The sequence below is a fragment of the Dromaius novaehollandiae genome, chromosome 1 (genome assembly GCF_036370855.1).
Source record: "Dromaius novaehollandiae isolate bDroNov1 chromosome 1, bDroNov1.hap1, whole genome shotgun sequence".
Classification (NCBI taxonomy): domain Eukaryota; kingdom Metazoa; phylum Chordata; class Aves; order Casuariiformes; family Dromaiidae; genus Dromaius; species Dromaius novaehollandiae.
The window spans coordinates 13,256,210-13,271,443 of record NC_088098.1 but is presented as its reverse complement, the minus strand read 5'-3'; the positions used below and the strand labels follow the sequence as shown (position 1 = coordinate 13,271,443).

Sequence of the window (15,234 nt, the reverse complement as noted above, 5' to 3'; positions counted from 1 at the left end):
CCTCTTGAGAGGCAAACTGCCAGGTCCCTCTTGGAATGAAACTTCTAGATTGCAGGGAAGTGATCAGATTTGGAATAAATACTGAATAGCGATTATAGTATCCAAAAAGGCTAAGCAAACCTCCTAAGAGAACTTGAGAAATCAAAAGTTCCTTTTTAGTTTCAGAAGTCTGTTTACATGGACATGGGTGTCAACTATGTTCATGTGTGTCCCTCCCTGAGCGAGATTCCAAGAGGACAACACTGGGTTTTTGTTATTAGTAGGATCCCTAGATAACTGTACTGGAGTTTGAAAAGCATATTAGAATTGACCTAGTCAAATCTAATGGAATCTCAATGTGCAGAATGAATCTACAGTGTTCTATGTTATTATGAAATTTGACGGTTGTAAATTCAGTGGGTCTAAAACTGGCACAGGTATGAGAATTTGTTAAGATGCAGTCATTCATTTATGAAACTTGAGGGGAAAATGGATGTCATTCTCTTACATATCTGAAAACATGAACCCATAACTCATCATATTATCTATGAGCCTCATATCCAGAAAGGGCATGCTTCTCAGAGACAAATTAACATAATTTTATCTCTCAGCTTTTGACACTGAGATTAGTAGACATTACGCCACTAGGAGCAAGAGCAAAAAGAGGTTTAAATTAAGTCTAACTAGGAGTTTGCTTACTAGTTTTGAAAGAAATCTAGAACAACTTATTTTAAAAAAGATGAAAGACATTTCTGCATTCACTCAAGAAAATGTAGGTTTTTTGCTAAAAACGGACCAGATAACTCACAAAAGTAGTAATGGAACATAGAGTCTTTAAAATTCCAGCTCCTGTAACAGAAACTAGGAGCACTTCTAGCATTATTTTAAGCAATCATCACAAAGGCAAAGGGAACTTCATTGGCATGGAAGAAAATGAGCCACACGATTTTTAATGCAGTGTTTACACATTTGGAATACATGATGAGAAAAAACAATAAAATACTGTATACTTACTTGGATCAGATTTTGAAAATGTGTCTCTGTCCAAAAGATTTCTGTTAAAAAAGAGAGATAAAAGTAATTTATTAAAAAATGGTGAAAGATACAAATAAGGTACCAATGCATGTGTTTTTAACAATTTTGATTGAGAATCAGCCTGGTTTTCTCCCCTTCTCATGCACAAGATTTACTTGGAGTCAGTCAGAACGAACACTTGAGTCTTTTTACCTTTCATTTTGTCATACATTTCTGATTTGAGCAAACTATGGCTCAAATACTCCAATACCATGAAATGAAAAGCAACAGAGGACAAGCATATTAAATACATAAGGGACATCAGGAACAGAAATAATTTTAAATCACAAATTTCTACCATAGATTACATGCTAGTTGAACCCCAAAAATTCAAATGCATCTTTTGAGCTAGACCTTAACCTGAACCAATACTCCAAATGGAACTCAAGCTTTTAAGGCTAGAGACCAAGACTTGGGTATCTTCCTGAGCATTATGATTCAATCATTAGTATAATTTCCTAAGGATCTTGGCTATGAATAAATTTCTCTTCACAGGTTACCTATTGTAATGTATAGCACACCTTCTAGACAAAGGAAGTATTTTCAAGATAGTGAACTGATGAACAGCCATGACAGTATACTTTGAATGGTGATGACGTCTCAGAGCCATCAGCAATTACCTGCAAGAATCTGTCAAGGATGAGTACGGTAAAAGAAGACTAGAAGATGTACATTAAAAACAGGCTATTTCTAAGAATCTTAGAAGAGAAAAAAGTAGTAAGAACAGATTTTTTTTGTTACATGATGTAGTCCCAATACAGAAGCCACACTTCAGCCAACTGAGAATCATACAAAGACACAAATTACCACTACAAGAAGCTATCACAGAACAAGAATGGTTGTAGCAGAACTGACTAGAAAGCCATTCTCAGAATACAGTTATCAATGTTTCATCATCAAAAAATGTTTTAGAGAAGCATACTTTAAAATAATCTTGACAAATTAGAAAAATGATCTGAAAAAAAAACCCAAGGTGACACTGAACAGGAACAAGAAAGAGGTATTAAGCTCAGGCAGCAAGTTTAATTTAGATATTATTCAACAGCAAAAATGCAAAATGGACAAAAACTGGATATACAGCAGTTATACTAAACAAAAGTTCTAGACATCATAACAGACCAGAAGTCATGAATCTCGTGCCTTTGTAAGAAAGGCTTACTGGAATAAACAAACAAAAATGCCACTTCGCAGTAATTACCTGGTTGACTTAGTACTGGTAAATACTCAATTCAAGTAGTGAATAAAGGTTTAGGCACTGCATGCCAAGAAAGACATGATGCCATTAGAGTCCAAAGGAGGCAGAAATAACCAGAAGTCTATAGAATATATCTATGCAGAAAACACTGCTGCAAAGTGTAGCTGATCTCTGTGTACACAGAACAAGTGAAAATAGTTTTAACCCTAAGCTGAATCTTCTGCAATGCAATGGAAAAGCTGAACTTTATTCCACTGTTTTACTATCTTTCATCATTAAAGACTTCCAGGTATGATGTGAAATCTCCATCACTGAAGGTCTCTAAGAACATGTTAGATAGCTACAAGTCCTAATTAGTTCTTTGATCCTACCCCAGAGCAAGAGAAAAGATTAAATAACCTGTTTACATCCCTTACAGCTTATTAATAATTAGTACAGACTCTTTAAAGGTCACCATTTATTATGTTCACTCAGATCTAAATCACATTGTTTTCCTGTTACTGAACAGCACTGAAATGCATAATAATATGTTGTCCAATACAAATGTTCTAAGTGGCCCACTTGGACCTCAAAAAGGAAAGGATACTTTATCCCCATTTCAGGTGTTTCCAAGTCCACAATTCAAGAACAAGGAAAAAGAAAAAAAGATTTTTTTTAAATATTGGCATTTACTTTAGCCAAAGTAGGCAGTAGGTTTAAAATTAATATTTATAACGAGCTCACAACCTATACATGCTACTTCTTTGCAACTCCTTCTCTAATCTAGCCAGATTTCAAATTTATGCATGCCTTTAATTATACTCAGATAGACTATACTTAAATTTTAGTGTCAATGCGCAAATATAAATTGAATTTTTAACAAACTGAGTAAAACCAGTGATTCCAAGTCTGTATTTGACAATGACCACTGCAAACTGCTTCAAGAGACATTACAGTAAGTTCTATAATATTAGAAGTGACAATATAAAATGAAAATTTCCTCCTATTTCTCTTTAATTAAACAAACCTAGACATATCATTAATTGATGGCAGCTACGATTGTTTTTATTATCACAAAACCAATTGCTATAAAAAGCTATAAAAAATCAGAATTAAGATTTTATTTAAAAAATCCAAGCACATTAGGTTATGGAATAGGTATCCCACACTCATAATTAGGACTCCAAGCCATTTTTAGATCCTCTGAACAATTAGTATACAATGACCTTATGACTGCTATTTTAGCATTTTTGATTTCAGATTAAATTAAACCATTTTAATAACTCTTATTCATAACTAAAATAGTTTGAGCTTTTTTTAAAACATTTCCTACATTTATTTTGTTTCATTTTTTCCATGTTTGATTTTCTTCCTCTATTGATTCCTCTTAAATTTTCTTATATACATAAGAATATAGTATCCATACTGGATACTGTAAAGCTTAGTCTATCCCAATATCCTGATTTTAATGGTGACCAAAAGTTGATGCCATGGAAAGAGTAAAAAAAACAGTTAAGATTCTGTAATACTTCCTGAGAATTCTCCTAGTAACCAGCATTTGCTGCTCAGGGAATTCTTGAGCTAAGAAAGTTTCTATATAGCCAGTATCCCTAAAGAGACTGTAAAGCTAAGATACCAAAGTTTAACACTGTAATTCAGGTACACAAGTATCATTAATTCAGAGTTTTGAATTAATATAGTTTGTAATATCCTAAATTCCACCCTTCATACATTCTAGCATAAATAAACAATGTCATCAGCAAAGTTTGCAGACGTCGTCTGATTTTCCAAATCATTAATGATCAATTAAAATAGCAACAGAAGAACTTGGCCAACTGTTCAAGCAATGCAGACAGTTTCAGAAAGAACTTAAAGACCAATGTCAGCAGGACACTAGTTCATCTAACAGCTTGAGAAACTGCTCGATTTCATTACTGCTCAATTTCATTTTCATTTTAGTAGGAATACAATTAAAAATGCTCCCTCGAATATATGAAAACTGCATGGCACATTAGTACAGGACAATCCACAACCATAAGAAATGCTAAAAGCAAAAGGAGAAAGAAGACTACATTTATTTCTGCAACTTCATGTAGTTTTTGTATTGTTTCATATGTACACCAGCTAGATCTCCTTAACAGTCAACAGCAGTTTCTGTACAGGCTGAGCAATACAGGGCATATTTCTTTCCCCTTTTCCTTAGAAAAGCCTTCTTTTTGGTAGTATACTACTCTGTCTCAGGAAACAGTCCCAAGAGAGCTCACAAACTCAGAGACCAGAAATATCTAAAACTTCTGTTACTTCCTCGTACCCAAAATTCCAAGAGAAATAAAATTTGAACTATTTTGACTTAACATGGTATTTTTTTCCTAAATCTATTAGGCCTTTTAGATAAACAATGCAAATAAGAAAAGGAATTACTCTCTACTTTTGGGGGAGAAGGGAAAGGATGCAGGGGAGAGGGAAGAGAGAGACATTTCACCAGGTTATTTTACCTGGGGGAGCACACATATCTACAGCAAAGAAGTCTAGGAACATCCGTGCAGAAAGCACGAACACAATTCCTGAAGGAATTCATTATGCACCTACCCAGGACATATTCTGGAGTGGACCTCCCAAAATGCTTGTGGTAGCATAGGTCAGTAACAGAAAAAAACAAATAGAAGCCATGGCAATAACACCTTCCAATTTCTAATTTGGAAAATACAAATTAGAAATGTAGGGATAAAGATTTCTTATTCTGTATAACGAGAGCAATTTCCAGAGGGAAAAAAAATATTCAATAAAGAAGAAAACCTGAATCATATTTAGCTATTTCTTGCACAATTATTTTGTTTACAGTCTCATGAACTCCATAAAGATTTGTCAAAATAATATAGTGTTTGTATAGTGCTTTACTTCAAAAATTGTCCATCTAATTTCTTTGTACTTTGCTTAGTGTTTAAGATCTTTAAGTTCTCATACATATAAATCAGACCTTTTTGAGATCCCCTGATTCAGTTAGCAGCTGTAGCTAAACAGAAATCATTAGTCTATGTTGCTTTGTATGATCTAAAGGTCCTATATACATTCTGTAGATGTTGACAAGACTGATCTACATTAAAAGGTAACATTTACTCACCTTGTTCACATATGCTTTACTTTATTTGACTTTAATAATCAATATATTAAATTCCTGCTTTGAAAAGTATTTTTTTTTTGTTTTAAATTGAGCCCTGTGTATGAAAAAAGAATGCAAAATCCGTGTTTCTTATGGCAATTGTGAGCTGTCAGCTTTTGGAAACTCTCAGATTTTAAAAACATTAACAATCATTCAAAGATAAAAGATGATAATTTTACCAACATATTTCAACTTTGATATTCCTTTCAGTATCTCACTTGTGTTCATTAAACATCACGGAAGAGGAAAATATCTATTTTGCATTTCAATTCCTCCACGAGAAATGACAGAATTTTGGCACTGAAGAACAAACCATACTATAGATTTGTCCAAATCTCTCTCCAAGTGCTGAGGTTTCTTTTCTTCATCTTTAGATTTTATTTATAGCCTGCAAAGATTCCATGGTTGTGAAATACAGCACTCAACAATTTGCAAACACAAAATTTAGGTATTCATGGACAATCAATTTTATTTTCTAGTAAACATACATTTTCAATATTACCTATTCCACTTATAATTGTAATACACTGTATTACATCATAGTAGTCACTGGACCTCAGCATTAGCTGGTATCGCTGGACTTGCAATGGTCAGCCCTACGTAAGAAGATATGTGATCCAAAGAGCCTACGTGAGTGGAGAGTCCCCTTGACTTCTTGCAGTGTAATTTCACCAACAACTTCTCAGCTGCAGTGCTGGCTTAAGTAGTCACCTGCCCCTAGCTATTCACACTCTCCTGTAGTCTGACAGAACAAAAAAAAGCAAGCTATTAGCCTCCATATTTCTTGATTCAGAATGTCTAAGACCTAAAAGCACATCAATTTCTCAAAATTAAATCTTCTTGACAGAATAACCAGCTCTCCTAGGACAGGCTTACAGGTGAGAAAATGGTGGCTTTCCTGATGAGAGACAATTAGGATGATCTCACATTTTCCTGTTCAGATTGTCTCCACTCTTTAGAGCACTAAAAGGACTGGGCAGAAAGAAAATGTACCTCTGACATACCAGCTTAAGAAAACATCCACAATACCTCTCCATAATCTTGGAGAAGTAACTGACTCTTCTCATTAACAAAAGAAAAAGAATTAATTTTCAGCCTTCCATTAACTTTCAGTGTCAAGTCATATATACATTAGTTCAGAAGTCATTCTCTAAGGGAAAAAGAAAGAGGGAAGCAAGGAAAATGATGAGACCAGTGGAGCTTCCATGACTTTTATGACAACCCCACAAAGTCTTCTGTGGCTAAAACTACCCAGAAAATTCAACCCAAATTTCAAAGCAGTTTTAGGATGACACCTCCACTGAAATATTTGATAAAGGAAAAAAGAAAAACTAAGTTTGTTTATTTAAACACAGCAATAGTTTTGCAGCATTTATTCTGTGACAGGAAGTACTAGAGTATGAAAAGGCACTGCTTGCAGATGAAGCAGACCTTAACACAATCTTGCACTGTACCAGTACAAAAAAAAAAAAAAACCCTTTTACCTGGTTGAGCTCTTTTTCAGTACCAACCAGATTATTGTTTGGAACCAACAGAAAGAACCACCAACATCTACGTTTTCAATGCTGGGAAGGTAATGAGTTTCTGGCTCTGAGCTTCTAGAAATGCTTCTGGGTGATGGCACTAAGAATCTGTGGTGTATCTATCTAGTGTCATCTCACAGTCCCTTCCAGCTACTTTCACCCAGTCCATCAAATACAGGGAGATGCTATCCTATTTTAGAAATGATTTATTTAGGGAGGTATAGTTAACATAATGTTTTATTAATATATAACAATATAAAAAACAGGTATTGCACATGTGTTCTGGAACAATTCTTTACAGTATATGCATCGAGAAGTCATTTAGGTCACTTTAGTCATTTAGAAAGTGAACATACACCATCAGTGTAATAGTCTTCATTCTTCCCTAGCAGTGCTGAGGGAGTGGGGTTTGCTTCGATGGGCAGGACTTACCTCTTGCATAAGAAGTCTCCTGCAGCAGCTGTTCCTCAGAAATAAGTGAATCTTATCTACCCTCTTTACAACCCCTTAGTCTCTTGTGTCAAGAGGAGTCTCCATAAACAACCACAGACCTTCACAAGGAGATTTACTACTCAGTCATCAGGAAATGGAAATAGAAGGGCCCAATATGCCTGTGTCATCACTTGTTTCATTCCTTCATGCTAGCTGCCAAAAGGAGAGCAACAGCTGCAACCAACACAACATCTCTATATCTGTAGCTTTCAAAACTCTGAAGTTCTCTATGTATTTAGCTGTGAACTACATCCGTTAATTCTTGAGAATTGACCATGTCTTACTAGTTGAAAGATGTGTCAGAAGTTTGCCAGTCTGCCCTGTTTGATTCACTGCTGTTGAAGGAATGGAATCACTCAAGTACTGTCATGATGGTCAAATCACACATACATCATTTGGTTACCAAAAAGAGTGTAAAAATTTGGGAGGACGGGAACAGAGACTTATATTAATATCTGCCAATCAAGATCTTAATTTTCTGTCTCAGCCAGATTGGAAAGTAAGCAACCCAGCCATCCTGGGCAACCTTCCTGCCCACGATCAGATGTCTTTGTTTGTTTATTTGTCATGTACTAGAGCTCATTCAATCATTCTGGGAGATATAACCTGACTTTTTCATTTTTTCCCCTCTCCCCACATTTGCTTTACTTTTACCAGTTAAGTTTAAATAACGTTATTGAACTCTATGCTCAAATGAAACCCAGCACAGAAACAGTAACCAGATGGACAAATGTCTGCCAGTGAACACATCAATCTGTTGTTGACCAGGGAAGACTGAGATACATGTTGATTCTCATGACTGCTGTCTGGGTTTCCCTTTCATTCATTATCAGATATGAACAAAATACAATTCCCGCCATGTTTGCCATTGCTAACACTTCTCAAATTAATTCATCATTTCTTTTAACCATATCAGAACACTCATTATTTAAAGCAGTACATCAGTGGGATTTCTTTCACTGGCTGTGCTATCTTAGGCAGCACTGCTCTTTGCTTCCAGCTTCTCCCTCAGTGCTGACCCATTAGCCTTGCCAGTATAACTGTTTGCGTGGATTGGGGAACAGACCCCAGGCTAAAAATAATCGGGGGGAGAGGACAGGGGGAGACAGAAATGGGGTTGGGAAAAGAGTATTTAACATCCATATCAGTTCATTGTGCATCACCTTTATGAGTAGCAAGGGAAAGAAACAGATTAAGCCATTACTGTTTCTGAAAATGCACTTGTCACATTGTAGTCTGTCTCAAGATCTGTTACACCCAAAATGCTTTTATGGACAAAAAAGAAGAACATGCTCTATACGGCAAGCGAAGGGTTTACTGTAATTGAAATCATAACAGTCTAATCAAAGAATTACTTCCAGTCCAAATGTAATTATTACAGAAAAAACAAAAGAAAATGAGAAAAATAATACTAAAGAGAAAAAAGTCTTAGTAAGAATGCAGTTGAAGCTGTTATATGCTATACTAATAGTCCTTTCTCTGCCATTAGACTCTGCCTTATGCTGCCCTTCTGAGGCGTAAGACTGTCAGCTTCACCTTGGGAGGGGGTTAGAGTGAGTCATCAGTGTCCCAAGTCCTGTCCCGGGAGAAGCATGAAGTCAATGAGGGAGGCTGAGGGAGAGGGGAGGGGGTTTCAGAACGAATATGATGTTCATGGTTTATTCTTCCCCCACCTTTAAGGCTTCCCACTTGGAGTTCCTCTTTCTTCACTGGTCTGCAGCTCCATGTTACATCCAAATGTACTGTGTCTGGTGCGTGTTAGATCTGTCAGATACTTGCTCTTTCATCTCTCTGTCATCCTGAAAACCAGGTCTGCCCAGCTCCCAAGTCGCCATTTCTCTCACCAACCACTGGCGAGCTCTTCACAACACTGGCATCTCCAGTGCGGTCATCCTGCACCCCTTCATCTCATCCCATGCCCCTGCTCCTCCATGCTGCATCCTCTGTCCCCGCTTCCAAGGCCTCTGCTATCACACAATGCAAGAGTCACAAACAGTTCATGCTACACAGAGTAACTACTTGTTCCTACTAGCTATAGAAAAAATGATGGGTATCCCATATGCTTATACAAAGACAAGGGGAAGTAAAACTACTAAGGTCACCTGGCCATTAGAAAAATTGCTGTTACAGCTAAGCAAGCTTAAACAAAGCCCCAGGCAGGCCATGGCAAGTTTAGACAAAACCTGACAAGAGCTGAGGCCTTGCCAAGCTGGTATGAAACCTGTGGCCTGTTGCTAGCAACAGCAAGACTGCACTTACAGGGCCACAGGGCCACACATCCGCCTGAAAAAGTACCAGTCACAGATATGCCTGCTTAGAGGTCAAACAGTACAGAAACAGTCAAAAGCCAAATCATGCAGGCTAGCTGCAACGCGCCTCGAAGTTTATTTTGATGGACAGTCACCAGTTTATTTTTCTTCTCCTGATACACCACTTTTCCTCCGTTGAAGCCAGCTGATTGTCTAGGCAGTTTCATTTCAAGGAAAAGTACTTAAAAGAAACCTTTTTTTGTCAGTCATATGAAACCACTCCATAGACTTTTAATCCAAACTGGACACAAAGACAGACAGACAGACACACAGACACACACACACACACACACACACACACACACACACACACACACACAGCAGGAAAGTGAAATACAGCCTTACAATTAGGATTAAATTTTGTATTCTGAAAATTACACAGAGTTACAAGCTTAGGTAATTTACTTGGAAATCTGCTTTACCATTGCAACTATCTGTCATAGGCACTTCTAACAAATAATTAATACTTTCAAATAACATGGAGGTGAATGAACTGGCTGGAAAGAAGAGATCTTTTTAGAAATCAACCTTTAAGACAATCAAAGATAGAATATAACAAACGTACTGTTGCGTACAGCAACCACTGGAAAACAGCTGGCTAAGAATTGCAGACTGACAGATAAAAAGAAAGGAAACAATTTTGAAGTAGCAGTTATGTGTAAGAAGTTTGAAATTAGATTGTCTTGACAACCAAGAATAGGAGTTGCTTAATTCCACTCAGAACATTCACTGATACTAGATTTCTGTTCAAATTGTGAAGCAGCACTGATCCAAACAGGGCATGGACAACCAATCGTACTTCTGCTGAACTACCTATGACAATGAGTCTACACTGCCCTCACGCACATTATGCCTAGCGCAGGAAGACAGACAGTGTGGAGCTTATCCAGCATAAATCCAGAATGATGATGACAGACTGCCTTATCCAGCATAAAGTCTAATAGAGCAATATTAACACAACAAACTTCTTAAAAAAACTGAATGAGCAAAGTCAATCTATAGTGTGTCACTGTTTTACACTTTAACCACCTCTCATACGATCATGGCATCTTTGATATAACACTAAAAGTCATAAAATGATCAACCTATAGCTTCACTTTCCTACACATATGCAGGAATTACCCTCAGAAAAATAATTCTGACTGATAAAAAAACTGAAAATAAATATTCGACATGAGACACAATGAAACTCTTGGCCTTAAAAGATACAGGTTCACAAAGGCTGTGGCTTAATCAGGAAACTACAAGGAAACTACAAAAAGGAAAAAAATACTAGGTCCTCAGTAATCATGAGGAAGAGAAATCACCAGCATATAGATCACAACAAAAACTGAAAAACTTGACAGCCCATTAAACTACCTTGAACTTCGTATGTTTACACACAGCACAGATTTCAAGACATATGATAAACTGTTTCACCTGCTTGGGGTCCCTGGCATTAAACACACTAGTTCAGACAACAACATAAATAACTGCAATGATAATGGGGAAGATGGGGAAGGCTAGAATAGAGTATGTAGTTTTTCCAAGGCTTATCTGGATTACAATTAACAAAGAACATCACAGGGGGGCGGGATAAAGGATGGCAGATATTGCAGGCCAGGTCCAGATACAATGAGATGAGCCAGCTCGAGTGCCCCCACTACTTCCTTCTTCTTGGTGTGGCCTGAGGCTTACCTCAACCTCACATGGGACTGCAGGTTTACATCCACAGTTGGTGAGCGCAGATTCAAGTCCAGGCCTGTGCCTGGATACAGTGCAAATACCTCTTCAGAGGAAAAGGAACCTTTTGGCTGGAAAAGAATAGTGCAGTAAACAGTAAAGAGCTGCCAGTATAATCTGTTACACGTTGACTGGAGCATTAGGGTCCTGATCCCTTCTTTTACCACACAACAATCATGTGCAAAACGATGGCCCACAACACATAAAGACTGCACAGTAGATGACAGTGAAGTTTTCATCATACCTCGACGCACTTCATGTGGTGGGGGAACCTACAGGATGCAGAAGGAGATGGCTACAAGAACAATTCATCTAGGCAATAGGCCACTATTTATCAACACTGAAGGATCTTTTGTGATGACACACTTAAGTTGTTGTGACAGACTAGATCTGGCCCTTAAGAAATCTACGTCTTACAAGAGTCTGAAAAGAATGTGAACTTTTTGCCTGTAGGACACTCAGTAGTAATAATTAAAAAGAATTAGAATGATTTCTTGCCTTTCCAACATTTGTAAAACTGTAGCCAATGCTGGTATTCAATCAGCCAAGAGAATCATATGAAAGATTTTACAGCCATAAAGAAACCCCAGGAAGAGCATCACCCAATATCGAAAACCACCCTGAATTTAAATCTTGCACATGAAAAGACTCTCCCATCCTGTGAGATGCACCCCTCCCTAAGGCTGCCTGACAAGCTCCTGAAGCTAAAATAGGCTGGCTCTCAGAATGAGAAGCAGTGCAATCCCATCTGCACAGTACTGAATCCTGGCTAATTTGATAACACCGACAGTAAGGGCATGCAAGGCAAATTAGCTTGGGAAATGCTAACAGACAAATCACACTGAAATAAAAGCTAAGTGAACAGGAGCTGTATCCTTACTAAAAAAAAAAGAAAAAAGAAAAAAAGGAAAATCAGAGGTAAGAGAATATTGTCAGACTCACGAAGTGATTTTGTGGCACAGACACAGAACAAACAACTTGCATTGTTTCACTGACCACCAAGTGACACCATTTGAACAAACTGGAAGAAGTCCCTATATTTTAGTATAATCAAAACAAACAAAAAAGCATCAGAAGAAAACATTTTAGGAAAAAAAAGGATGATTACCAGTTGATGACTATTGCTGTGAACAAGTCACCAAATCAATTCTACAACTCTGCAAATATCAAGGGAAAATTAATGTCATGACTCAAACTATTTTAAAAGGATCTTTCTCTAGCTGTTTAAGAATATACAACTGCTAATTATTAAACATTTTTCAGCATTTGCTAAACTTCGCATAGTTTAACCTTACTATATTTCACAATTTTGTTAAACATTACTTTTCCGGAGCTCTAGCCAATGAATGTGTTTACAAATGAATCATAATCATATGTTAATCATTAATCTCTGTACCCAAGTCATTCATTTTATACTTAAAATTTGAAGCATGATTTTGTAATCAAAAGTAGTCATTCCAGCACATAAGGAAGAAGGAAAACACTTGGAAATTCCCATGCTTCTACACTTGACATCGAGATATACCAGGAAGCAAAACCATTTTTAAAATAAGAAATACAGTTTTAACAGAACAGCTGTGCCTTTTTGAAGACATATACAGAGAAACGAAGATTTTATACTAAATTTTGAAATTAGGTATAAGTAAGGTAATTAAGGTCAGAATTGATCAGCTATGTCATACACCCACATTTCTTCAAAACTATCTGATGGATAAAACTAAGGTTTGAAAAAGCACTGCTCGTATATACAAACAGTAGCTGGAATGAAAGAAACTTATAACTGAATTGGGTCAAAAAGCATAAATATTCTGACAGCTGTAAATGTGACAGCTTATCTGAAGAACGTAAAGGTAATGCCAAACTTCCTGGATTGTTTTTACATGTGGCAGCACGTCTTTTAACCAACCAAGGTTTCCTCTGGTTGTTGCTAGAAGACACTGTGGAGACAGAATATCAGCAACTTCGTATGTCAACTATTTACTGTTTTAGCATGCCAAATTCAATCTTTTTATATTACTCATCGTCTCAGCCTTCTTTTGAAACGAACCCTTGCTAAATGTGAAATCTCACTTTACTAAGGGAAGAGGGGGAGTGGTCTGACAGTGTAAGTTTAGAGCACTGCTGTTTTGTCCTCGAAGAAGTGTAACAGCGGCAACTCTGGGGGCAGCTACATTAGAAAAAGGGAGCAAGGGATGGTACTGCAAACTTTGTCATTTCCCATCAGGAAGCAACACTAACAGCTCAAATTATCCGCTAGAAGATGCCAACTCTGCCAGTGAAAAGCAACCACTACTCTAGAACTACTAGGGCACATTTACAGAAATTGCGAAATGTGAAAGAAGCCAAAAGTATCTCAAAGCCCATAAAGAAAAAAAAATAGTTTTTGAATGGAAAATTCTCAAAGATTCAAGGGAGGAAATAGGATTTTTGTAATCTACCAACGCCAAATAAATGTTGAACTGTACACACAGTATACACCGGGGTTTGTGTTGTGCGTCGGTATTTTTTTTAATTCGGCAGCAGCAGCGTTACGGTAAAACATGACGAGGTAACATGCCCGGTTTCGTAACAGTTTTGCGAGACTGCTTTAAAGAACCTATTAAAACGTCATTCCGGATGGGAGTTTTCTCGTTTCCCACCCGCCACACCCGGGACGGCTCCAGGAGCTGAACACCCGACGGGGGAAACGCTCCGCGCGCGGCCGCGGCCACGCTCGGGGCGGCAGCAGCAGCAGCCCGTTCCGGCCCGGCGCCTTCCCCCCCGGCGCCGCCAGCAGCAGCCCTGCCACAGGCAAACCCCGTGCTCGACGGCGGCCGGCAACCAGGGGCCGGCGGCGCAGCTCAGGCTACTCACTCCGGGGCTGCGCCCCAGGCTGAGCAGTTGCAACTTCTCCGCGCGAAGCGGACTCCCCCAAGGCGGGCGGGGAGCCGCCTCGGGCAGCCCGCCGCCCCTTCTCCTCCCCGCCGCTGAGCAGCCTTGCCCCGGGACGCCCGCTCGCCCGTTACCTGCAGGACACGGAGAGCTCCACCTTGGTGGCCGGAATGCTGGAGCTGAGCACGTTAAAATCCCCCACGGACGCCATGTTCCCACACCCGCCACTCCGGTCCAGCTTGTGCTGCCCCGACGGCTTCTCCGGCGCGAACATGGGGCAGCGCCGCCGGGCAGCACGGCGGGCAGCGGAAGAAGAGGCGGCGCCCGGCGGCGCCCAGCGGCCCTCCGGCGCGCGACGCCGGCGCTGCCGCCAGCCGCAGCCCGTGGCTCGCAGCTCCGGCCCGCACCGCCGCCCGCGGGCTGCCAGCGCCGACTGAGGCGGCGAGGCGGGGAGCGGGCGGTGACGTCACCGCGAGCGGGAGCCGCGCGTGACTCGCAGCGGGCCCGGGGCGCGGGGAGAGCCCAACGGCCGCCAACCGCCCCCCGGCGGCGCGAGGGCCCGGCCGGGGCGGGGCGGGGCGCGGCCCTGCTGTCAGGGCACCGCCCGCGCGGCGTAGCGGCGCTGCGGGACGGGGCGGAGGGGCTGCGGGGCCTCCGCGCCTCGCCTCCTCGCCGACGCTCGTCCCGTCCCGTCCCACCCGGCAGCCCGGACACCTCTCGTTTCTTCCCGCGTGCGAGGCAGAGCGAGCCCCCGCCGCGCTCCGCCCGCCGGCGGCGGGGAGCAGCCGCCCACCAAGGGGTCGCTCCCCCGCCTCCCCGACGGGGAGCACCCAAAACTTCAACAGCCCTGCAGGGGCGCGGGGAGGGGGCCGCCTGCTTCCCCCGGTCACGGAGAAAACGCGTTCTGGCAGAGAAAGACAGGAGCATGTT

General features: G+C 40.1%; 1 protein-coding gene across 1 annotated transcript in view; it reads right to left on the bottom strand.

Annotated features, from left to right (window-relative positions):
- Positions 1-14,895, bottom strand: part of CPNE8 (copine 8) — a 112,022-nt gene extending 97,127 nt beyond the window's left edge. The window contains exons 1-2 of the mRNA XM_026095383.2: positions 14,439-14,895; positions 994-1,034 (exon numbers count right to left, since the gene is read on the bottom strand). Of these exons, the coding sequence (XP_025951168.1) occupies positions 994-1,034; positions 14,439-14,578 (181 nt within the window). The 5' untranslated portion in view covers positions 14,579-14,895. The remainder of the gene's footprint in view (positions 1-993; positions 1,035-14,438) is intronic.
- Positions 14,896-15,234: the final 339 nt, after the last annotated feature.